This window comes from Pinus tabuliformis, chromosome 6 (assembly GCF_031772625.1).
Source record: "Pinus tabuliformis cultivar Carrire ecotype Pingquan chromosome 6, CPIR1, whole genome shotgun sequence".
Lineage (NCBI taxonomy): Eukaryota > Viridiplantae > Streptophyta > Pinopsida > Pinales > Pinaceae > Pinus > Pinus tabuliformis.
The window spans coordinates 1,295,491,657-1,295,518,240 of NC_142292.1; the positions used below are offsets into that span (position 1 = coordinate 1,295,491,657).

General features: G+C 37.4%; 2 protein-coding genes across 2 annotated transcripts in view; both read right to left on the reverse strand.

The window, feature by feature from the left end:
- Positions 1-13,782: 13,782 nt before the first annotated feature.
- LOC149263358 (uncharacterized) lies at positions 13,783-14,193 on the reverse strand. The gene has a single exon (XM_089387792.1). The coding sequence runs from the start codon at positions 14,191-14,193 to the stop codon at positions 13,783-13,785; it is 411 nt and encodes a 136-aa protein (XP_089243918.1).
- A 116-nt stretch (positions 14,194-14,309) lies between these two features.
- Positions 14,310-26,584, reverse strand: part of LOC149263359 (uncharacterized) — a 139,560-nt gene continuing 127,285 nt past the window's right edge. The window contains exon 6 of the mRNA XM_089387795.1: positions 14,310-14,631. Within this exon, the coding sequence (XP_089243921.1) occupies positions 14,310-14,631 (322 nt within the window). The remainder of the gene's footprint in view (positions 14,632-26,584) is intronic.

Here is a 26,584-nt window from a genome sequence, read left to right on the forward strand (position 1 = left end):
CAACTTTTGGGGAATAACTGCCAGTTGAGGCCTTTTCCCACATAGTTTTATTTGCCCGGTCAGAAAACTAGACGTTGGCTTCCTCCAAAGCCCCCATAAACTACAACTAGAACCTACTCCATCTTTCCTCTATACCCAAATTTTTGAAAGCCAGCCACTGCAGTCTTGGCTAAGCTGGGCACCCCACTGCCGCAATGTGAGCAAGCCATGTGAAACCCGCCTCCAACAAGGCCTGTCACATTTCTCTAGGAAGGATGTGAGCATTCCCACTACCAGCTCAGACATCTAAACCAATTATGATCTGCGAACCATCACCTACTTTCCAAGCCAGGCCTTCCTTTATAATGCCGAAAGAGTGGGTGATGGCTTTCCAAATATTCGAAGCACCCAATATGTTTTGACAAGGACTGCGGATCCAGTCAACAATTGATGAGGGGTAAATGTATTTGCTGTAAACAACTTCCTTCCACAAGCTATTTGTGGATATTATTTTCCATCCCATCTTAGCCCCAAGGGCTTTTGTGAACTCCTGGGGTTCCTTCAGCCCCCACCCATCCCATTTTTTGGGCTTTGCAATCCTTTCCCATCTTACCCAAGAAAAAGTTCTTCCCGTATTTTGGCCTCGCAAAAGAAATCTACAACATATCTGCTGAATTCTATGAAGAATGCCTTTAGGGATCCATGCCAGGGACATCCAGTATACTGGAATTGCCTCTAACACTGATTTTATCAAGGCGAGCCTACCGGCAGGAGAGAGCCATTTTTGCTACCAGATGTTGATGTGGTTTTCAATTTTTGCTAAAAGCCATGACCAGTCAACAATACGGTAACCATTTGGATTAAGCCTAAAACCCAGATACTTCAGACCTGAATCAAGCTCCTGCCCGACGAAAGCAAAGTGTTGGGATGCAAATCTTTGTTCATTTTGTAGACAAGAATTGAAGATGATAGTTGATTTGTCATAATTCGGCTCCATACCCGAGGCTTTACAAAACAGAGATAGTATGGACTTGAAATACGAGGAATCACTGAAAGAGCTGTTTAAGAAAATAAGTACATCATCAACAAACAAAAGATGTGAGAGAATAATCATGTTAGTGATCGAAACCCCTCCCAAGTTTCCTTCTGATCACGCCTTTTTTAACATTCTACTTAAGCCTTCCATAATCAGAAGAAACAACAAAGGGGAGAGGGGGAAACCTTGCCTTATACCTCTCTTAGCATGGAAGAAGGCCAAAGCTGCCCCATTAATTAGGACACTAAACGACACAGAGATGAAGCAATGCAAGATCCAATTGATAAATTTTTGAGGGAAACCAATGTGTGTAAGAATGAGCTATAAATAGGACCAACTCACTGATCAAAATCTTTGGATAGATAAATCTTGAGGATAAAAAACCTTTTGGAAAGAGTTTTGATTGAGTGGAGCACTTCTTGGGCAGTACCGGTAGCTTTATGGATTTGACGGTGATTGAGGAAAGAAAACTGTTCCTTGGAGATCATCCTAGAGAGGATTGGCTTGATACGAAGGGCTATGATTTTGGAGATAATATTGTAGACACAGTTGCAGAGGGAGATGGGCCTAAAGTCATCAAAAGTTAGGGGCTTTTCCACCTTAGGGATGAGGGCAAGGACAGTAGAATTGGAAGCCTCCAACATCTGACCTAATATCCAACAATCCTCAATGGCAAGAAACAGGTTCTGCCCAATGAGATAAAAAAAGGTAATGTAGAATTCCATTGGCCAACCATCACGCCCCAGGCTTTTGTCTTTGCTAAAACATTTCATGGTAGCTTCCAATTACCGCAAAGTGACAGGATGATTTAGAGACTCCTCTTCCTCTTCCTCAACAAACCTAGGCATAGTCTCCACAACCTAGAGGATTTTGGTGATAGTGGATCCTCTTGGGTCCTTTAGATGTTTGAGAAGTGACGAACTCCCATATCAGCTAGTTGGGAGAAAGCATTGGCCTCTCTTCCTTTATGGTCTTTCAGTTCCAAAATCATATTTATAGCTTTTCTACCCCTGGCGAATTGTTGAGAAAAATTTGTATTCTCGTCACCTGACTTCAACCATAGAGCTCTACTTTTTAGTCACCAAGTTTCCTCATTCCTTCGCAGTAACTTGATCTTCTCTTTCTCCAAGTTTATGAGATGTTATTTTCCTTAAAGGGAGGCGAAGCTGGACAACCCCATTGATTCAAGATGTTCTAACTCCATTTCAATCCTAATTAACTCCTCGCCTTCCCTTTTCTACTTGGCTTTCGCCCAACTGATAGTTTTTTTCCTTCAAACAGGCTAGATTGTTTGATATGACCATCGCTGGAGGGGGGCCAGAATCCCGAATACAGTGAGTCCAACATTCTTTGATGATAACATGGAAGTCCTCCTCAGTTAGCCATGAAGCATTAAATTAAAGAGGGATCCAAGTTTGAGGTTTGCATCCTCTATTTCCAGAAAAATCGGAGAATGATCTGAGTAATCCCCCGAACCAACCCATTGGAGAATGTGAGCAATGCGATTAAGTAATGGGGATTTGATTAGGAAACGATCGAGCCTTCGAGCCGGGGCATCCTCCCCCATTCTTTGGTTCCTCTAGGTCGGCATGATATGAGCCGAATCAATGTTTATTAGGTCATGGGCATCCAACAGGTTTTCAAAAAAACCTGTTAAACAGTCCGACTGAGCTGTATGGCCCCAGGATTCAGTGAGCCCAAGTGAGAAATTAAGGTCACCACCAATAATCAGGTTATCAACTTTCATAAAATACGCCTGGAGCAGATTCTCCCAGAAGACCTCCCTATTCTAGCAAGGCCCATAGATGTTTATAACCCTTATGGGAATATTGAGCGAGATGAAATATGCTCCGAGAAAACCCTTTCTGCCCCAGGCATTTGAGATCTTGATCGATTTTTTATTGAAACCTAGGGCACAACCACCCGACATCCCTCTCACATCCAGGAAGAAAAAATCCCAATATGGTACGAATGATTTTAGGGTTTTATTTACAAGGGGACCATCGCCTAGGGTTTCTTGCAGAAAGAGAAAATCTAACTTTTCCGACAGAAACAAACTTCTTAGTGCCAATTTCTTTTTCGAGCTAGCCAAACCCCTTCAATTAAAATAGATTCCTTTCATGGGGCAACCTTTGCAGGGTTCCCCTTTGCTCTAAGGACCTGATCTATGGGAGACTGAATACCAGAAGCCACCTCAAGATTGACTCTTTTGATTGCTTTTGAAAGATGCGATTGTCTGCCTCGAGGGGCCTTGGGAGGAAGGGATGGGTGAGAGTCCTCATCCAAACCGAAATCATGAAGGGTGGGGGGTGTTGTACCTATTTACCATAAGCAGTCCTTGGCTGCAAAAACTATGCCAGGAAACCAACTCAACCAGCTTTTAGGTTCAAGTTGGCCCTTGAACTAGAGGGGGCTCCCTCAGTTGTTATGAGGCTTTGTTTAACGTTGTTCACTTGTCACTGAACAACAAACTTTGAAGCACAATTGCCAGATTTATGGTTTTAAATGGGGGTGGTTGGCGATCAATGATAATCCCTACTCATGATTTAAAGTCTCTCTTATAGGGTTCCTTTTGAAAGTGTCAACTTCCAGCTTGACAGAACGACTTGATTTGTATAAGAATTTGGCAGAAGAATGTAAGGAGATTCCTAATAATTGAGTAGCTATATTGATTACTTGACAATTAGGAAGATTTGGATGCATGTAGAAGATTTCTACAACCCAACAAAACATATTTAAAGGGAAACAGAATGGCCAGACTGAAACCAATTCTAAGAGGAGCTATTTCAAACAAATAGCCTAATAAGCTAATCTCTTTTAATGGTTGTCAGAAAGCACAAAACAAAAACCAGTTAAAGAGGAGTTATGATGAACAAACAATACAATAAACAAATCTCTTTCTAAAGATAATGATTTTGTATACCTTCCTATAAACACTTTTATCATGTGTAGAAATAAGATATGAAAAACTAGAAAACCATACTTGAAGCACAAAATTCTGTCAAAACTAGAGGTGTAAGGCTTTTATTAGAAAAACTACAACATAATCTTTATTATAGATTTAAGAGTTTTGGCATCAAAAGCCCACCCTTATTACTTCAATTGATGAAGTATTTATACAATTTATTACAAAATATCTTGATAAAAATATCAAGGGCTACTACAAATATCTGAAAACTGTATTACAAAAATAGAACAAAAATAAAGGCAAATAAAACTATTTGAAGATTTCTGGTACTATCCTTGAGGATTTCTACTGCTAAGAAGAGCAATTCAAATTTTACAACTCATATTTGATGAGGTGGCCTCCAAGTCACTAACTGTCTTTGAACATTTTCCTCTCGAAATCCTGCAGAATAGGGTCCAATCATGCCTTTGTATATCTCAATCCGAGATATTTCTATAAAAATTGAGAGAGGTTATTGTATATGAATATGTTCTTGAGATAAGCCTCGCTCAGTTTCCCCAAATCCGGCTTCAACTATTCAAAATACTTTCTGCAAAAGGATGTCTAAAAAGGAATTTACACAGTCCAAAAAATATGCTGTGAAGATGTACTTGTATCTATGATTATGTAATATTTGCGTAAAATCTGAAGTAGGTTATTTTAATTTTGCATCTTAGGAACACATACCTCCTTCATTTTCTTAAGAATCATCTTTTATTGGCCACAATTTGTTCTGAAAAAATATGACTAAACACGAAATATTTGGGAACATATGTCTTCAAAGTTTCTTTAAAATATCCCAAACCATAAGAGCTGTTACAAAACTGGGAGAGGTTTTTGTTAATAAGGATATTGGAAGAAAAAACCTCTTTCAGTTTCTGAAAATACATTCTCATGGGTTTGGAAACCATGTTTTAAATCAATGCAGTGTATAGGAAAAACATAGTTTCAATGACCATGAGACAGGCAATGGAACAGGAGCGTTGTGGCGCAACGGGAAACTGACATGGTGAATTTTTATTGGATGAAGGGAAGCAGATGGATGATGTGGCAGATGAAGTGGAATGAATGCAACGGATAGGAGAGCGGAGGTGGATGATGATGTAGGAGCGACGATAATGGAATAGATGTAAACCGCGTTTGGGAGTAAGTCAAGGCGGTAAATGGTTTCGAGATTTTAAGTCCCGAAACACTAAAATTTTAAAAAGTTTGTTTATGATGGCAATTTTTGGAACTTCCTATTTCAGACCTCCCCTGCCGATAAAGTTTGGACGACAAATGAGGGCCAAAAAGGGTCATGGGCGATCGGATGATGGAAGGGTGTGCGGGATGAGAAGCGAGGTGATGGGTGTTTAACACATGAGCGGAAATGGTGGTTAGGTCATGATTTCGAAGGTGGAGGTGACAACTATGGGTCCCAATAATTAAATGGAATGAGATTTGGTGGGGTTGGCAACTAAGGCTTGGCCCACTTAAACATAAAATTAATGTTTAAAATAAATCATTTTAATAAAAAATATAAACTTATATATTTTTATTAAAAATAATTTATTTAAAAATTAAAATTATATAAAAAAATCGTCCGAAAGCATAAAAATTATATATTCCCTCAATATTTAACTCAGAAGAAAAGGAAATTATTTTCAGTGTGTCAAAATATGTTACAACATCGGCTCCAATGGGGACTGCTTCCCCGGCAACGACACCAAATGTTATACCTGTTTCCCGCAGGCAGTCCTCGGCTTCAAAAACTACGCTAGGAAACCAACTCAACCAACCTTTAGGTTCAAGCTGGCCCTTGAAACAGAGGGGGCTCCCTTAGTTGTTACGAGGCTTTGTTTAACGTTGTTCACCTGTCACTGAACAACAACCTTTGAAGCACAATGGCCAGATTTATGGTTTTAATTGGGGGTGGTTGGCGATCAATGATAATCCCTACTCATGATTTAAAGGCTCTCTCACAAGGTTCCTTTTGAAAGTGTCAGCTTCCAGCCTGACAAAACGACTTGATTTGTATAAGAATTTGGCAGAAGAATGTAAGGAGATTCCTAATAATTGAGTAGCCAGACTGATTACTTGACCACTAGGAAGATTTGGATGCGTGTAGAAGATTTATACAACCCAACAAAATAGATTTAAAGGGAAACAGAATGGCCAGACTGAAACCAATTCTAAGAGGAGCTATTTCAGACAAATAGCCTAATAAGCTAATCTCTTGTAATGGTTGTTAGAAAGCAGAGGAATTATGATGAAAAAATAGTCCAATAAACAAATCTCTTTCTAAAGATAATGATTTTGTAGACCTTCCTATAAACACTTTTATCATGTGTAGAAATAAGATATGAAAAACTGGAAAAACATACTCGAAGCACAAAATTCTGTCAAAACTAGAGCCGTAAGGATTTCATTAGAAAAACTACAACAAAAGCTTTATTACAGAGTTAAGAGTTTTGGCATCAAAATCCCACCCTTATTACTTCAATTGATGAAGTATTTATACAATTTATTACAAAATATCTTGATAAAAATATCAAGGGCTACTACAAATATCTGAAAACTGTATTACAAAAATAGAACACAAATAAAGGTAACTAAAACTATTTGAAGATTTCTGGTACTATCCTTGAGGATTTCTGTTTCTAAGAAGAGCAATTCGAATTTGTTTACAACTCATATTTGATGAGGTGGCCTCCAAGTCACTAATTGTCTTTGAGCATTTTCCTCCCGAAATCCTGCAGAATAGGGTCCAGTCATGCCTTTGTATATCTCAATCCAAGATAGTTATATAACATTTGAGAGAGGTTATTGTAGATGAATATGTTTTTGAGATAAACCTCTCTCAATTTCCCCAAATCCGGCTTCATCTGTTCATAATACCTTCTGCAAAAAGATGTCTAAAAAGTAATTTACACAGTCCAAAAAATACGCTTTGAAGATGTACTTGTATATCTAATTATGTAATATTTTTGTAAAATATGAAGTAGTTTATTTTACTTTATCATCTTAGGAACACAAACCTCCTTCAGTTTCTCAAGAACCATCTTTTATTGGCCACAATATGTTTTGCAAAAATATGACTAAACAGGAAAAATTCGAGAACATATGTCTTCAAAGTTTCTTTAAAATATCCCAAAACATAAGAACTGTTACAAAACTAGGAGAGGTTTTTGTTAATAAGGATATTGGCAGAAAAAACCTATTTCAGTTTCTGAAAATACATTCTCATGGGTTTAGAAACCATGTTTTAAATCAATGAGGTGTATAGGAAAAACATAGTTTCAATGACCATGAGACAAGCAATGGAACGAGAGCGTTGTGGCGCAACGAGAAACTGACATGGTGAAGTTTTATTGGATGAAGGGCAGAAGATGGATGATGTGGTGGATGAAGTGGAATGAACGCAACAGATAGGAGAGCGGAGGTGGACGATGACGTAGGAGCGACGGTAATGGAATAGATGTAAACCGCGTTCGGGAGTAAGTCAAGGCGGTAAATGGTTTCGGGATTTTAAGTCCCGAAACACTAAAATGTGGAAAAGGTTGTTTATGATGGCAGTTTGGGAAACTTCCTATTTTGGACCCCCTACCCCCCGACTGATAAATTTTGGACGACGAATGAGGGCCGAAAAGGGCCATGGGCCATCAGATGATGGAAGGGTGTGTGGGATGAGAGGCGAGGTGATGGGTGTTTAACACATGAGTGGAAATGATGGTGGGGTCATGATTTTGAAGGTGGAGGTGACAACTGTTGTTGGGTGTGGACCCTAATTATCTTTTGTATTCAAAGGTATCGCCACATTGGACCCCAGTTCGAAATGGGGCGGCAACGCCGCATATAAAATATTCGCTGTAGGGGGGGTCCGGGGGGGGGCGACTGCGACCTTTGGGGAGCCCCCCCTTGGTGGGGGGTTTTGGGGGCAGCGCCCCCAAAGTTAAAAACATATGTAAAATTGCCTTGTAAAAGTATAGTAATTTCTAGTCAATCTGGGCCGTTCATTAGGCAGATGATCTGACGGTAGAACTTATGTTTAGTTTAGGGTTTTTTGCCCTAGAAGGCAACCCCTCTCTTTGTATGAGGGCATTTTATTGATTCTGTGTAATATATGTGTATTCTCCGAATGAGAAGTAGAGAGGTGAGACTGTGAGAGGAAACAGAGGATATTACAGTGGATTTGCTGTAGGTTGTGTCTCTTCATTTTGCTGGATAATAGAAAGGAAGGATTGGCTGTTCGGGGTGGACGTAGCCCAAACTGGGTGAACCACGTATTTCTGTGTCTCTCTTGTTTTATGCGTTTTCTGTGTTTATATCTCTACAATATTTTGTGTGTTTCATTGCTTCGTAATATATAATTTTCTAACAATTGGTATCAGAGCCGAAGGTATATTTGGATGATAAACTTGCAGGAAAGAAGAGTTCCTTGTTCGAGTGGGAGAAATGGCAGAAGATGGTAAGTTTAGGGTTGAGAAATTTAACGGCCAAAATTTCTCACTGTGGAAGATGTAGATGGAAGATTATCTGTATCAGAAAGATCTATACCTACCATTGGGTGGAAAATCAATGATTCCGTCAAGAATGACAGATGAAGAATATAACCTTCTCGATAGAAAGGCACTCAGAACAGTACGGTTGTGCCTTGCAGCGTTGGTCGCCTTCAACATTTCGAAGGAAACAATGACAAAGGGTTTGATTAAGGTGTTGGAGAAACTATATGAAAAACCATCGGCATCAAACAAGGTATTTCTTATGAAACAATTATTTAATATGAAGATGTCGAAAGGTGGATCTATTGCAGACCATTTAAATGATTTTAATACTGTTACAAGTCAGTTATGTTCTGTAGGGGTAAAATTTGATGATGAAGTTAGAGCTCTATTATTCTTGTGCTCATTACCAGAAAGTCGGAATGGTTTAGTAATGGCCATTAGTAACTTTATTTCTGGATCTAGTACTTTAAAGTTTTATGATGTTGTCGGTGCTATCCTTAGCGAGGAAATGCGACGTAAAAGCTCCGATGAGACATCGGGTAATGCTTTGAGTGCAGAGTCTAGGGGAAGAAAAGTGGAAAGAGGAAAGAGCTTAGGATATCACAGTAAATCAAGGAAAGGCAGATCCAAGTCTAGATCGGGGATAGTGTGCTGGAAATGTGGAAAGAAAGGACACTTAAAGAAAGACTGTAGATCTCGGAAGAGAAAATAAGGAGATGCACAACAAGAAAACAGTCATGAAGCAAATGTGACTAGGGTGAGGTGTTACAAGATGCTTTGATTCTTTCTTTCAAAAATATTACTGATTCCTGGGTGGTAGATTTAGGGGCCTCATTCCATGCCACACTTGATAAGAAATACTTTCATGACTATGTTCAAGGAGATTTTGGACAAGTTCGTTTGGGTGATGATAAACCCTGTAAAATTTTTGGAATGGGTAAGGTTCTTGTAAAAAAGCAGAATGGAAACCAATGGCTACTAAAGGAGGTAAGGCATGTTACAGATCTAAAGAAAAATCTGATTTCAACAAGGCAGTTAGGCGGTGAAGGTTGTGTGACAACTTTCACAGATAAAGCTTGGAAGGTTACCAAAGGAACCTTGGTAATAGCAAAAGGCGAAAAGGTTGGTACCTTGTATTTATGCAATGGTATTTCTAACTCTGTTAATGCTTTAACTTCCAAAGGAGCAAATGCAGCATTACGACATCATAGGCTCGGACACATGAGTGAAAAGGGGATGAAGATTCTTCATTCAAGGAATTTGTTGTCGGGTTTGAAGAATGTTGATTTGGACTTCTGTGAGAATTGAATTTATGGAAAACAAAAGAAAGTTAGATTTCTTAGAGTTGGGAAAGAAAAGAAGAGCAAAAAATTAGAGCTTGTGCATACAGATGTATGGGGACTTGCTCAGGTATCATCTCTTGGTGGCTCTCGTTGTTATGTTACTTTTATTGATGATGCAACTAGAAAAACTTGGATTTATTTTATTAAGAATAAATCTGATGTATTTGATACTTTCAGGAAATGGAAAGCTTTGGTTGAGATTGAGATAGGAAAGAAATTAAAGTGTCTCAGATCAGACAATGGAGGTGAATATTGCAACAAAGAGATTGATAGGTACTGTTCAGAGCATGGAATTCATAGAGAGAAGACAATTCCAAGAACACCACAAGAAAATGGTGTGTCAGAAAGGATGAACAAAACAATCATGGAGCATGCAAGGTGCATGAGATTGCATGTAGGATTGCCTTTACAATTTTGGGAAGATGCTGTAGATACTGCTGTTTATCTAATAAACAGAGGGCTTTCAAGTTCCTTGGATGGTGGTTTTCCAGAGGAAGCATGGATAGGTAAAAAGCTAAACTACTCTTTTTTAAAGCCTTTTGGTTGTGAGGCCTTTGTCCATATTGATAAAGAAAATAGAACAAAGCTTGAGGCAAAGTCAAAGAAATGTACCTTTATTGGGTATGGTGTTAATGATTTTGGTTATCGCTTATATGATTACGAAAATCACAAAATCATTAGGAGAAGAGATGTAATATTCAATGAAAGGTCTTGTATAAGAATTAGTTGCAGGAAAAGAAACAGGAAAAAGAAAACAAGGAATATGCAGTTCTTGATGGAATCACTGACAAAGTAAAGGTTCCTGACAATAATAATAATCAACAACCACAACAATAACAACCATCACAACAGCAACAGGCACCCCAAACACCTGAAAGTGGTGTTAGAAGATCTACCAGGATAAGTAGACCCCCTGAACGATACTCTCCTTCATTATATTATTTATTGTTGACTGATTCTGGCGAACCCGAATGTTATGAAGAAGCAATGCAGGTTGAAAGCAGGAAGAAGTGGGAGGTAACCATGGAAGAAGAGATGGACTCCTTAATGCATAACCAGACTTGGGACTTAGTCAGGTTTCCTGCAGGAAAAACTACATTGAAGAATTAATGGGTTTACAGGCTGAAGGAAGAATATGGAGGAAAACAGAGGTACAAAGCTAGACTTGTGGTGAAGGGGTTTGCACAGAAGAAAGGTATTGATTTTGATGAAATATTTTCTCCTGTTGCTAAAATGACTTCAATCAAAACTATTTTAAGTCTAGTAGCAGTTGAAGGTTTACATCTTGAGCAGTTAGATGTAAAGACAACCTTTCTCCATGGGGATTTGGAGGAAGAGATATATATGCAACAGCCACAAGGATATGAAGTGAAAGGGAAGGAGAAACTAGTGTGCAGGTTGAAGAAGAACTTGTATGGCTTAAAACAGGATCCAAGGCAGTGGTATCTAAAATTTGACAAGTTTATGTTTGAACAAGGTTATATTAGATGCCACTCTGATCATTGTGTTTATCTGAAAAAGCAAAATGATGGCAGCTATATTATATTGTTATTGTATGTAGATGAAATGCTTGTTGCAGGGTCTAACATGCAGGAAATAAATGTGCTCAAAAGAAAATTAGCAAATTCATTTGCAATGAAGGATTTGGGAGCTGCAAAACAAATCCTTGGTATGAGAATAACTAGAGATAGGAAAAATCGTAAAATAACATTGTCTTAGAATAAGTACATACAAAAGGTGTTGAAAAGATTTAATATGCACAATGCAAAACCAATTAGTACACCTTTTGCTAGCCATTTCAAACTTAGTAAGGAAATGTGCCCAAAGACCCAAGAAGACATGGATTATATGTCTTCCATATGCATCAGCAGTTGGAAGCTTAATGTATGCAATGGTCTGCACAAGGCCTGATATTTCACATGCAGTGGGAGCTGTAAGCAGGTACATGAAAAATCCAGGAAAGGAACATTGGATGGCAGTGAAGTGGATTCTCAGATATTTGAAAGGTACCACAAATCAAGCATTCTGCTTTGGTGGTTCAAACATTTCTCTACAGGTATATGTTGATGCAGATATGGCAGGTGACAGAGATAACATGAGGAGCACTACAGGATATGTATTTACTATTGTGGAATAGCTGTCAGTTGGGTTTCAAAAATCCAAAGTGTTGTTGTACTTTCAACAACAGAAGCAGAGTATGTTGCTGCTACAAAGGTTAGTAAAGAAATGATTTGGTTACAAAGGTGTATGGGTGAATTGGGTAAGAAGCATGATATGGGCACGTTATACAGTGATAGCCAAAGTGCCATTCATCTTGCAAAGAACTCAGCATTTCATTCCAAGACTAAACACATACAGATCAAGTACTATTTCATATGATCAGTTTTCGAAGATGGAGAGTTGAAGCTGGAAAAGATACACACTAGTAACCAGGGAGAAACTGAGAATATGCTTAGTTTCAATTGGTCTTCAAGGATGACGATGAAGATGAGAAACAGCCAGGTCCAAAGAGGAGTCATTGTCCGGCAAATGAAGCAGCAGTGGAGTTGCTATAATTAGTCTACAAGTGCGAGATTTTTGGGTGTGGAGCCTGATTATCTTTTGTATTCAAAGGTATCGCCACATTGGACCCCAGTTCGAAATGGGGCGGCAACAGTGCCTGTAAAATATTCGCTGCAAGGGGGTCCAGGGGGGGCGACTGTGACCTTTGGGGAGTCCCCCCGTGGCGGGGGGTTTCAGGGGTAGCGCCTCGAAGCTAAAAACAAATGTAAAATTGCCTTGTAAAAGTATAGTAATTTCTAGTCAATCTGGGCCATTCATTAGGCAGATGATTTGACGGTAGAACTTATGTTTAGTTTAGGGTTTTTTGCCTTAGAAGGCAACCCCTCTCTTTGTATGAGGGCATTGTATTGAGTCTATGTAATATATGTGTATTCTGCGAACGAGAAGCAGAGAGGTGAGACTGTGAGAGAAAACAGAGGATATTATAGCGGATCTGCTGTAGGTTGTGTCTCTTCATTTTGTTGGATAATAGAAAGGAAGGACTGGTTGTTCGGGGTCGATGTAGCCCAAACTGGGTGAACCATGTATATCTGTGTCTCTCTTGTTTTATGCGTTTTCTGTGGTTATATCTCTGCAATATTTTATGTGTTCCATTGTTCTGTAATATATAATTTTCTAACAAATGTGGGTCCCAATAATTAAATGGAACAGGATTTGGTGGGGTTGACAATTAAGGCTTGGCCCACTTAAACATAAAATTAATGTTTAAAATAAATCATTTTAATACAAAATATAAACTATATATTTTTATTAAAAATAATTTATTTAAAAATTAAAATTATATAAAAAAAGTCATCCGAAAGCATAAAATTTATATATGCCCTCAGTATTTAACTCAGAAGAAGAGGCAATTTCACACTGAAAATTTTTAATTTTCAGTGTGTCAAAATATGTTACAAAAGGGGGTAAGGAGTGTAAGTTATACCGATTGGAGGTGCCAGAGGCCGAATCCCCAGAGGGGTCTTGAGATAGGTCATTTTGGACAGTGGTGCAAGGTGAATAGAGGAGAGGCGCAAGGGCAGATACCACATGACAGATGATGAGTCTTAGCTTACCGGCCTTGGAGATAAGATTCGACATACAAATTGAAGATGCAAAAAAAAATGCCATGCAATCATTTGTAAAAAGAGGATGGAGGGGAGAAGAGGTTCCCAAAAAAAAATTGTTCTCCCTAGCACACGCTTTGGTGATTGGGGCATCCGTGGTCCAAGTGTTCGACTCAGACCACACAGAACTAGGCCTCCCATGACCCTGCTTCAACCCACCCTAAAGTGCAGTGAGATCATCTACTATCCCCAATTTCGTTTGAGTGCTCATCGAGGCAAAATATTTCGGAGGGCTTGTCTGTCGCTTGATTACCAAAGGACAAGTTTTGTAAAGATTACCAACCTCATGGCACCTGAAATGAATTCCCTCAAAATCCAACTCCTGTCATCTGATAATGTCGCCCATCTGAAAGTTATAGCTCTCCACCATGCCTTCTCTGGTATCCAGATGGATGAGAATCTTGGCCATTCCCAGACAACCCGAGTTCAGGTATGATCTATCACGTTCAAGGTAAGTGCCCAAGTCATCCCCTATACATCGAAAGATGTCTTTGGACCAGAATTGCAGTGGTAGCCCCAACAAACGAACCCAAATCGGCCCCGCGTCTAGATTTTCCTTCTCCGGGTCGAAAAGAGGTGACCAACATTTAAGCAGGACAAGGACCATTTCAAGATGCCAATAGCACGTTAGCACCCAGTTAACCTGCTCCGGCTTAGAAAAAATTAGGGCGATCCAGTCCCTATACATCGACAAAACTGCTAGAAGATGCTCCAACACATTACCCCATACCTCCATTATCCATTTTTCAATCGACCTCGGGAGTAGTTCCTACCTTGGACCCTACCCACCAGCACTGTGCTTTCTGTTACTACCACTTTTTCCATGCCTACGCCTTCCCCAAACACTAACGATCAACCCCTCTCTCTTGATTTTGACAGTTTTGTTTTCTTGCCGGCCTTCTCCTTGGAGCCAAAGCCTGAAACTTGCTGCCGTTCGAACCCCAGAGGGATTTCATCCGAGTTCGAGGCGCGGGCCTCATCCCCCTCGGTGTCCTTGTTCGCTATGTCGTCGAAGAAATTTGATGGCAAAGTGCTGCTCCCTGGTGTTAGGCTAGTAAAACCTTCTGTGAAATATTCCTGCCTGCTTACAGGAAGGTTCGCTATCACTTGAAGGTCCACTGGTTCAGTTGAGCCAAGTCCCAGACCTCCGGTCCCTTCCGCCGGAAAACCCTCGCTGCTTTGCAAGCCTCAACACGGTGGTTTTGTTTACTCCATTTTAACAGCTCTGACGACAACGCTATTGAAAGAAAAGGGGAACTTGTGCCTTCTCCTAGGTTTATAAACCCCTCAGAAACCACCGCGACTAGTTGAGCGAGGTCTATGCCCTACAAAGACTCCTCCATATCAGCCATTTCTGACACAAAAACGTTTACCTGGTCTTCCAGTAGAGTGGGTGATGCCGGTTTAAGCCCTACTCGTGACACCGGGCATGAATCCACCTAGATGTCCAAATGCGTTAGACTGTCAGAGGAGTAATCAACTAATTTCTCCTCAAAATCCTCCTCCATTCATTGAAACCACTGCGTAACTGAGGTAAATTACAACTTTGACTTGGGAAGCAACGAGATACCTGGGTCAAAACCCCGTAAAACTGCCTTAGAACCCTTCACAATCACCCGTTTCCCACTGAGAGTGCCACGGGATACACGAGAACCTTAGCTAGCAAGGGTGCCATGCCAAAAACCTGTAATGGTGAGAGGTATAATCGGTTCGAGTGAGAGAAACTCTGACTGGAGCAGTTGAAAACCCTCAAAGCGAAACTTTCAGCACTTTAATAATAATAAATTTTTTAAAGAAACTTTCCTTGTTGACCCTAATGAAACCACATGCGCATAGAGGCACAGGTCCCATACCCCATGGGAGTCCCTAACCGAAGCTCGGGTTGATAAAAAATACGCCAGGTGAAACCCTAGGTCCCAAGTCGAAACCCATTACTGATGGTTTTGAGAGAAAAAATCAGTAGAGCTCCATTCATCCTTTCTTCCCCCAAGGGACCTCTTTACAACAAGACCATCCTCTATATTATAGTTCCCTACATATAGTTCAACAATTACATTGCATTTGATAATTATCTCCATGGTAATCTCATTGTTTTCTCATATGAAAGAATGCCTATTGCTTTATTATGAGATTCATCAATTGTATCAAGAAATATTAGCTCCTCACATTTTCGTTATGTTTCCGTACATTCTTGTTTTTGAAAAATAGGTACAGAAACAATGGATCCATTGGGGCAAGTCTGTAGCACTGATAATTTATATATTTTGTCTTCATTAGATTGTTTATTCACTTGAATTTTGTTAAGGATTTCTACGAAATTTTTATCTTTTTGACGCATTGTTGTATGAAATTCATAACATTTCAATTTTAATCATATACTAGTTTTTTTCCTGCTAAAATTGGTTGCTCAAAAATCAAAGAATTTTTGATCAGTTCCACTTGGAGCAAGTCACCTGAAAATATTGCATCAATATTTCCAAAATAAGCCAACAGAGTACGCTTAACTTCGCGTAACCATTTTTCTACATGGTATAATAATGTTGAACCTATCATAGATGCCTCATCAATCAACATAACACGAAGTTGTTCACAATGTTTTGTCAATGTGTCTAATTTTTCACCTTTAGACGAAAGATATTTTGATTTGTTAAATGGTAAATAGAATACAAAATGTAATGTTATACAACCTGAATTGAACATTTCCTTCCTTGTGTATGCTATGATGATTCATTTTAATTTACATGGTTCATATCTAAACATGTTATTGTATAAGTGAATTAGAGATTGGAATATTGCTATAAAAATAATTTTCTTTCAACGCCTGTGCCACCTGTTACAAGTACATACAATGGGTAATTCTGATTTCTTTTCTTCTCGTCAACTATTTATTTTACTATTTTTGTCTGTTCTAGGTTAAGTATTCTCATTATTTCGTAGAATTCAGTTTCTTCTAATACTTTTGGCTTGCTTACAAGTTGATAAGGTCTCTCAACAACTGATTTTTCATTTTTAGCCTTTTGCAAATATTGTATATATGATTCGATATCGTATTCTTGATAACGTTTTCATTTTCTATTTATTCACATGGAGGAAAATTTCTTTCAAACAATTCACTCTCTTTGTTTTCAAGCTCAGTAACTATGCTATGAATATTAGTCCACCTTGTCATTGTTTCATTGGTGAATTTTTGCTTGTTACATTTTATGATTTTCTCAAAAAAGAAATATGCATTCTCCAAACTCAAATATAGTTCCCTAAATATGTTTTCATTAGTACGATATGGGACATTCAACATCACTTGTTTTCTATAATAGTTATCAACATCAATATGTTTATTATACGTTATGTACCTTATATCATATGGTCTCTCAACGCTTCCTCTTTTTTGCCTTGCAGTGTATAACAAGATGCAAATTCTGTTAATCATACATGTTCAATATTTTCTGGTCATTGCGAATAACAATAGATAATTGACGAACATGCTATTTTCTTTAAATAATCCAGTTCATATTCTAGGTCTCTTGATTTCTTTAGTAAAAAAAACTGATCATCTATAAAGTATTAATAATTACACATTCCCTTGAACTAGTATTCAGTGGCATTGACAACACTATATATACATCTTATTGTGAAAACATTTGCTATAAGTTCAATAAATATTTTCCATTTCTTGAAATTGTTTCAATGATATCAACATCGTTTTATTGACACTCACTTCACACATGTTTAAACATCGATGTCATCGTTTTATCTAGCTTTGTCATGTATGAACTACAATAAGTAGATGTAGCATACGAATCAAGTAAAAATTGAGCATCAATACTTGCACCCCAAATTAACAAAATATACTGAGCAAAGCTATTAATCCAAATATATGCTGGTTCTCTTTTCAACGAAATTATTCTTTGTTTCAGAGTAAAAACTTGCATGGATATAATTAGATTTGCTTATACCTGTTTTTTTCCAGAAAACTATCAAATGTATATGTCTCATCTTGTTCCATATTCTAAGTGCATCAAATATCGTTCTTGCAATCACCTTTTCTTTTGCATTATTGAATTCCATAGGCTCAAGTATTCATGTTCTTGGCGTTGGTGGTATCAAAAAGTTGAACCTGCAATGCATATGTTTTCCTTTCCTACAAGTGCTCGTGTGATGATGATGTTGGACAATTTTCAGATTTGTATGTAGTTTGGTTGAATCATAGCACAAGTATTTGTCAACGAAGTTTTCAATTTCAGTAGCCATATTTGTTCCATAGATGGAAGAATTTTTAATCCATACCAATCCATGTTCATGTTGGCTTCCTCGATTTTGGAATTCTGTTATAAAGAAATAGTCAACGATATCACCAAAGTACTCGGAGTCATGTGAAATTAATGACGTAGAAAATTCATTTTTATTTTGTAATATCATACACAGGTGATGGTGTAATTTCTTATCAAGGTATCAATATCATCTTCATCTACTTCGTTTTCAGTACATAGTTTTTTTTTGTTAGTGTATTTGTTACAAAGCCTTTACTAAAGGCTCCCAAATATGTTCAACAATGCTAAACAAAACAAAGAAAGTGGGTGGACATAATTTTCAAATCATTTCATATGTTCTTATGCAAATATGAAAAATAGTCAGGCGATGCTCGTATTCTTCTAAGATCCATATAGGCAATGTTCGATGCAAGAACACATTTCAAATTTTCCTTTGTTTTATCGTCTTTAGCTATTAATTATTTTTCCTTTTAATTTTCCTTTTCTTATACAAATCCAAATAAAACTGAATACTTTATTGAGGTTAATTTGCACTGTTTTATAAAACAAATACATTATATGATACACAAAATCATGATCTTGAGGCAAAACTTCCCACTTGGAAATATCGTGATATGTAAAGTTTCTTGTAAAGTTGTCTAATCATTTTTTTCCCATAAAATAGTGTGGGAAAGCTCATCTCTTCCAAATACTTATATCTGAATATGCCCAAAGGCTTATAGCCTTTACTCGGAGCAATTCTTATTTGATTATTGTGAAGATCATAAATACTATACGAATCACTAAATCCGTGTAATAATGTCTTTAGCATTGGCTCTTGATCACAATAATCATTATCAACATTGCTTCTTGCATCTGCATCTGTCTCACATGCATATGCATCTTTGTTTTGATCAAATAATTGTTTCCAATTTTCATTTATTATGACATTCTCTAGTCTATAGAGTGGATTTTTACAAAACCGTATTGATTCCCTCATGAATTTATGAACACATATTCACCCAACAACAAATATGATTTTAAACACTAAATGTCTTTTAATTTCCATGACCATAGTACTAGATTCATTTATTTCACGAGGAAGTGCAATTTGAATTCGAGATATGTTAGTAGGTACATTGATTAGTCCACCAGTCAATGCCAATTGTGGTTTTCTAAAATGCTATCCAAGTTCTCGTATTTACAATGATGGTAATCATAATGATATCAATCATTCCTCCAATTAGTTAATTTGAGTTGAGGGTTTAACTAGAGTCATTTAGAGTGTCTCCTACTTTATAGGACCCCTAGTTGAGTTTATTTTGAGTTGTAATTAATTAATTCAGTTTAACTGAGTTAAAGTCAATTAAACTAGTTCCAATTGATAGAGGAACTAATAGGAGGTCAGACAGTGGGGTGCTGCTTCATGTGTTCAACCAATTAACTGATGATTCACTCATAAATAACTCATGCATGTCAGATATGAGAGTTACCCAATTGATATTGGAGTTCCAGGGCAGTGTACTATCAGTTGTATAAACATCCAAACTGTACAGGTGGTGCATGCAGTCAGAGGAAGGCCTATGAGGATTATGTAATTCATATTGAGGAATTTCCCTAATTAACAGGGGGATAATTCCCAAGGAAGCAACACAAGAAAATAGGGATTTGGGCAAGCCAAAATTTGGTTAAGTATTTTCCTAGTCTTGTCTAGGATGTTGCGAGATAGATAGAGATAGTGCAGAGGTTGATCGGGTTGAGAAAAGCATTGTAATCTTCTCATATTTTCTGACTAATGAAATATACAGATAACATGGTTTTTTAGCTGCGGCTTTCCCCACAAAATCATTGTGTAATGTTTTGATTGAATTCTTTCTCTTGTATGCTTTGTGATTTCACGATCGTTTAATTGTTTCCGCTAATGAGTAGAGTATATTCAAGTATATTGTTTTAGTAAATTAAAATTAGCAGTTTGAATCTACAAGGAATTTCTACATGGTATCATAGCAGAAATCACTCTAGAAGAGGAGAATACGAGTTTGTATTTTTCAGGTGAAATTGAATTTGCAGTATCATTCTTCAGAGCTAGAAGGATGTTGTTCTACGGATTGAGACTTGAATATGCCCTTGAGGGTAGTTCAAACTATATTGCTTGGAAGGATAGGATGGAGGTAGTGTTGGAAGAGAATGGGCTGAAGGAATTCATAGAAAAATATATTCCTAAGCCTCTAACAAATGATGCTCAAGATCTGGTAGAGTGGAGGAAATGTGTTGCAAAGGCAAGAAGGATCATACTAGAAGAGTTCAAGATCATATTGTATCGAACTCCATGGGAAGGAGACTCCATATGTAATGTGGAAGGCCTTGGAAGACCTATTTCAGCACAACATTGACCAAAGGAAGCTGGCACTGAAGGACAAGCTTCGGGAAATCAAGATGGAGAAGGGTGACACAATACCACATTACTTGAGAAATTTCACCCAGTATCGGGATGAGCTAGGGAGTGTTGGCATTATAGTTACTGAAGATGATCTGGTTATCCTAACACTTCTAGGCCTTCCCAAGAGTTGGAAAAACACCCAAGATTTGGTAAATGGGAGGGATAAGTTACCAAAGTGGGAGCATTTGTGGTCTGACTTGGTGAAAGAAGAGATAAGGCAGAGCACCAGAGATGGAACCTCATCCAATAATGATGATGAGGAGAACTGTGCCTTAACTGGAAATGCAAATAAAGGGAAAGGAAATAAATTCCAATCCAAAGGATATTCCAGTCAGGGTGGCACGAATAAGGACTTTTTGAATATTAAATGTTTTCACTGTCATGAGATGAGACAATATACCATGAAGTGTCCATACAAGAAGGAAAAAAAGAAGCCTTCAAGAGGAGCAACAAGTGAAGCTCTTGCTTCACAATTACAGTTGGGTTTCACCCTCATTGCTTGCATGGTAACATCGGTGATGGGTAGTGTGTGGTATTTGGATAGTGGAACCTCATCCCATATGACTGACAACAAAGAATTATTCAGTGACTTGGAGGAGAAGGACCTACAGACACACATCGAAATGGGAGACGATATAAGATATAACGTGACCAACATCAGTACTGTTACCTTTCAGAGGGAGTCTGGTTCTCCTTTCACATTAAAAGATGTGATGTATGTTCTGGGTTTGAAGAATAATTTAGTTTCAGTTGTTATGTTGGGGGACCGTGGCTACGATGTGATATTTAGAAAAGGAAAGGATTTATTTCATCAAATAGCCTTAGGAAAAGTGAAGCGAATTAGGTTTCAGGTGAAGAACCTCTACAAATTGGCTATAGAATATTGTGCAACACTGAGAAAAAAAGAAAATAAGGTGCAGAGGCGAAACATCAGTGAATTTTCGGATAGAAGGTTGGGTCACTTGCACTAGAATATTTGAAGATCATGCACCATATTTCTATAGGAATATCCAAGGGTACAATATAGCAGAGAGATACATGCAAAGGGTGTACATTGGGGAAGTACACCAAAGCCACCTTTCATGATAAGGTCAGTCGAGCGCAAGTGATCCTTTAAAGAGTTAAATCAAATGTGTGGATCATTCTTGACAGTCTCCACAACCAATCACAAGCATAATGTAATATTTGTAGATTATTTCGCACATAAGTGATGGATTTTCTTCATGCAGAAGGAAATATCAAACGTTCTATAAATTTTGTGAATTTAAAGCACTTATTGAGAAAGATACTGGCAGGAAAGTGAAGGCTCTCAGGAGCGATAATGGTGGAGAATATGTGTCGAATGAATTCAAGAACTTCTGTGCATCATAAGGTATCCGATAAGAGTTAATAACATCCCATAACCCACAACAGAATGGGGTGGATGAAAGGAAGAACAAAAGTATTGTGGGAGCTGCATGGACGATGTTACATGATCAGGGCCTATCGTTATACTTATGGGCTGAAGCATGCAACACAACTATATATGTGCAGAAATGAAGTCCTCATTGTATTCTCGGGATGAGCACACCAAAAGAAGATTTCTAAGGTAAGAAACCAAATGTGGCACACTTTAGGATCTCTGGTTCATTAGTTTATTTTCATGTTACCAAGGATGCAAGGAAAAATCTAGAGCCAACAACTGAGTTGGGAATATTTGTGGGGTACACTGATACCCCTCACAACTATTGGGTCTACCTTCCATCTCAAAGGATGATAGTGATTCGTGGAGATGTGAAGTTTGATGAAGAGAAGGCCATGAGATGTTCCCTTGAGAGGGATTTTCAAATGAAGAACCTCAGGATGATGTGGAGAAGCCACATATAGAGGAGTAGAGAGTGGAAGCACCCACTCATGAAGAGACTTCCAGTGATGGAAGGAAGCGCACCAGAGAGGCTGAAATCTTGATGCATGATGCTAGAGAGAATGTGAGAGCACCCACATCACAACGCAGGCATAGGAGGTAAAAAAATTGGTACACTGGCTACATGGCTATGATGAGTGAGAGTGTAGAGATTTAGCCAGCCTCATTCGAGGAAGTAGTGAAGAAACCAATATGGGTTGATTCCATGGTAGAGGAGTATGAATCCATTATCAAAAAAAATGTTTTGGAAGTGGTCCCAAGACCAACAGACAAGTCAGTGGTAAGTTCCAAATGACCTTATAAGGTAAAGCAAGTAGAATATGGGAGTGTCGAGAAACACAAGGTCAAATTTGTGGCTAGAAGGTTCTCTTAGGTGCAGGGAATTGATTACGAGGAGACATTTTCTCCAGTAGAAATGTACTCTTCAATTAGATCTATTCTAGCACTTTCAGGGCAGATGGGATGGAAGATACATCATATGGATGTGAAAACATCATTCCTCATTGGAGTGATTTAGGAAGAAGTGTACACTGAGAATTCAGAAGGATTTCAGACCTTCAACAAAAAGTCACATGTGTGCAAACTCAAGTGAGCACTGTATGGATTGAAGTAAGAACCCCGTGCTTGGTAAACCAGGATTGACAACTATTTCACCATGTTGGGCTTCACCAAAAATGAAGTAGATGCAAACCTTTACCATATTGTTGTTTAAGGTAATTTCTTGGTTATAGTATTATATGTTGATTATTTAATTTTAACAGGTGATGAGAAGCTGGTAAAATCTTGCAAAGAGGATCTTGCAGGAGAATTTGAGATGAAGGACCTAGGGCTCATGCATTATTTCCTTGGTGTGGAAGTATGACAAGGAGATGAGGAACTGTTTGTCTCTAAGGAAAAGTATGCCAACAAGATATTGAAGAAGTTCCACATGGAGAGCAATGAACCCATGGAGACTCCTATAACAGGGAATTGGAGGAAGGAAGATGCTACTTCAAGTGAAGTAGTGGAGGCTACTATTTATAGGAAACTTGTGGGTTCACTTATGTATTTGGTGAACACATGACCGAACATATGTTTTCCAGTTAACCAACTTAGTCAAGCAATGGTTAAGCCAACCAAACTCTATTGGAAGGAAACTAAACATGTGTTGAGATACCTTAGAGGCACCACTCAAATTGGTCTTTAGTACATACAGACAGAGGGAGTGAAGCTGCAAGGATTCACATATGCAGATTGGGCAGGGAGTCCATATGATAGGAAGAGCACATAAGGGGGAATCTTGAGTATTGGGTCAACAACAATTTTTTGGTACAACAAGAAGCCGATATAAGCTTCACTCAGTTCAACAGAAGTAGAGTACATGGCTGCTAGTCAAGAAACTTGTGAGGTTATCTAGATGAGGAAGATCATTGTTGGGTTATTTGGTCGTCAAATGGATCCTACAATGATTGATTGTGACAATCATATTTGTATCAAACTCTTTAAGAATCCAATTTTTCATGATCGGTCCAAGAATATCGACATCTGGTATCACCATGTGCAAGATTGTACGCAGAGAAGAATCATGTTGCTGGAGTACATTCCTATAGAGGAACAAGATGCAGACACCTTGAATAAGGCATTGTCAAGAGGAAAATTTGAGTTCCATAGAGGTAAGATTGGGGTAACTGATAATCCCTTTCTTGTTGAGAGTGAGTGTTGAAAATGCAACAAGAAAATCCTAATTTAATTTTGTCCTTGAATTAAATTAGGATTAAAATTGTAATTCCACATAACAAGACAACTTGTAGGAGTTAACAAGTTAAATTGAATTAGTTGTCCTAGTTAATTCGAGTTGAGGGTCTAACTAGAGTCATGTAGAGTGTCTCCTACATTGTAGGAGACCTAGCTGAGTTTATTTTGAGCTGTAATTAATTAATTCAGTTTAACTGAGTTAAATTAAATTAAACTAGTTCCAACTGATGGAGGAACTAGTAGGAGGTCAAACAGTGGGGTGTTGCTTCATGTGTTCAACTAGTTAACTGATGATTCACTCATAAATTACTCATGCATGTCAGACATGAGACATACCTAGTTGAGATTAGAGTTCAAGGTAAGTGTACTATCAATTGTATAATCATTCGAATTGTATAGGTGGTGCATGCAATTACAGGAAGGCATATGAGGATTACTCAATTCATATTGAGGAATTTCCATAATTAATAGGGGGCTACTTCCCAAGGAAACAATGCAAGGAAATCGAGACTTTGGAAAGCCAAAATTTGGTTACATATTGGCATAGGATTTTCTAAGAAGCTGTGCGACAGATAAATATAGCGTAGAGGTTGCTCGGGCTTGACAAAAGCATTGTAATATCCTCATATTTTTTGACTAATGCAATATATAGATAACAAGGGTTTTTAGCTGTGGATTTCCCTAGGAAATATTTGTGTAATGTTTTGATTGAATTCTTTTCCTTGTATGCTTTGTGATTTCATAATCGATTAATTGTTTCCACTAATGACTAGAGTAGATTCAAGTCTTTTATTTTAGAAAATTGCATAAGCAGTTTGAATCGACAAGAAATTTCTACATGCCTTTCTACATTTCTTGCATACACACTTAATTTTCGACACATTGCTAATTTGTTTTTCTATGACATCTCTTTTAAACCAAGTTTGATTGTAAATTGCACATTCATAAACATGAACATAGTGTATTTTCTTAAAATATTGTTGTTCAACCAATGTCTCCAATGTATAATCATACATGTGTAACGATTTTTTATGTTCATTAGAAAATATGCTATCTTGTATTGAATTTTTCCATTTTGATCATCTAGTAATACGACTTGTTTCAATGACATTTTTGTTTCTTACACATTCATTAGAAAATATGCTATCTTGTATTGACTTTTTCCATTTTGATCGTCTAGTAATACGACTTGTTTCAATGACATTTTTGTTTCTTACACATTTTGATTTCATGCAACGAAGAATGTGGTCTTTTTCTTCAATTGAGAGACTTTGTATTAAGTTCCATAATATTTTCTTAAATGTACATGCTCTTAGAGGCAAAATTTAATGGCTTGCATAATTTTCTAAGAACATTTGTTTTGAAAATTTCCTTGTTTCTTATATGTTTTTTGACTCGATGCAATGATAGTTGCGATATCTTGTTTGCATTGATAAATTTTGTATCAATTTTTATGCCATTTTCATTCAAGTCCATGTTTTCGAAGTCAAACATATTAATGCCACTATGTTTTTTATTCAATTGTTCTATACATTTCTTTTTGTTAACTATTTCAATAGCGCATGAAACATTTTTTTGTTTTAATATTTCTTTGGGAGGTTCATAATGAAAATGACTTGTAGTCGTACCAAAATCCATAATATGGAATATAGTCCCGTCTTTCTCGAATCCACGAAATTCATACACAATAGATAGATTGTTAGCATACCATATGTATATAGTTATATTCAAGATATACTGTATCTAGTCATAAACAAAAAGACCACCATCTATCTTCCCTTTTTCATATGGCATTGCTAATTGCAATATGTAAGCTTACCAATCTTCTATTCCAATAAATCGCTTAATTGCATCTTCATTCATGTATTTTTCTATACAGTTTAATGCAAATGAATCATTATGCACCATTTCATTACCGAAAGTCTAAGCAATTATGTTTCTTAAATAGGGAACATCATACTCATTCTCCATCAATTGGCATATTGTTTCAAAACAACTTTCATTGTAAATACTCTTGAATTTGAAAAATCTCTTAACTAAATGGCTACCCATGCTTTTATCTATCTGCATCCATCCATGTTCTATTTCTTCGTATGTTGCTATATTTATCATAGGTTCATTATCAATTCCTATTGAACATTTTTTCTTGCAAAGAAGTGGTTCGAAATGTTTGGAAATTGAATTCTCGTCATGGAACAATATGTCATAAATTTCTTCACACAATGACTTAAAATGCAAATAGTTTTTCATTGTTGTCTTTGACAAAAGTCTTATGGGAATTTTTAGCTAGTTCGATAACCAATGTATACAAAATATGTCTCCCCAGAGTCCTCGTTCTCCCCCAATGATAATATGTGAAGCTGATTTTGTCATCCTTTCCTACTAAACATCCGGGCTATCTACACCATGCATGTGTATTAATGCATCTGTATGCAATTAAGCTTCGTAACATAGTATAGCTTCGATCTTCCCTTCATGTAAAAATTCTTGAAATGTTCTATTGTTCCTTCTCAAAATTATATTGACCTGTATCTAAAATGCAATAGAGTTCACAATCTGTTTAATTGAAATATATTATTATGCCTTAGTATTGCATCCATACCATTGCTTTTTAAAGTAGCAAATTTTTCTCAATTGATTCTTTAGTGAAGCACAACATAAACAATATATAGGAAAACAAGTAAAACGATATAGATACAACTGATTCACATAAAACTCTTATCTATGAATGATATATATAGTCACAAAACAAATAAATTACAACTTACCTAGTACAGATACTATAGAATATGTATATGTTTTC

Excerpts from the sequence above, each read along its gene's own strand:
- LOC149263358 (XM_089387792.1), bottom strand. The coding sequence starts at position 14,193 with ATGGAGGTATGGGGTAATGTGTTGGAGCATCTTCTAGCAGTTTTGTCG.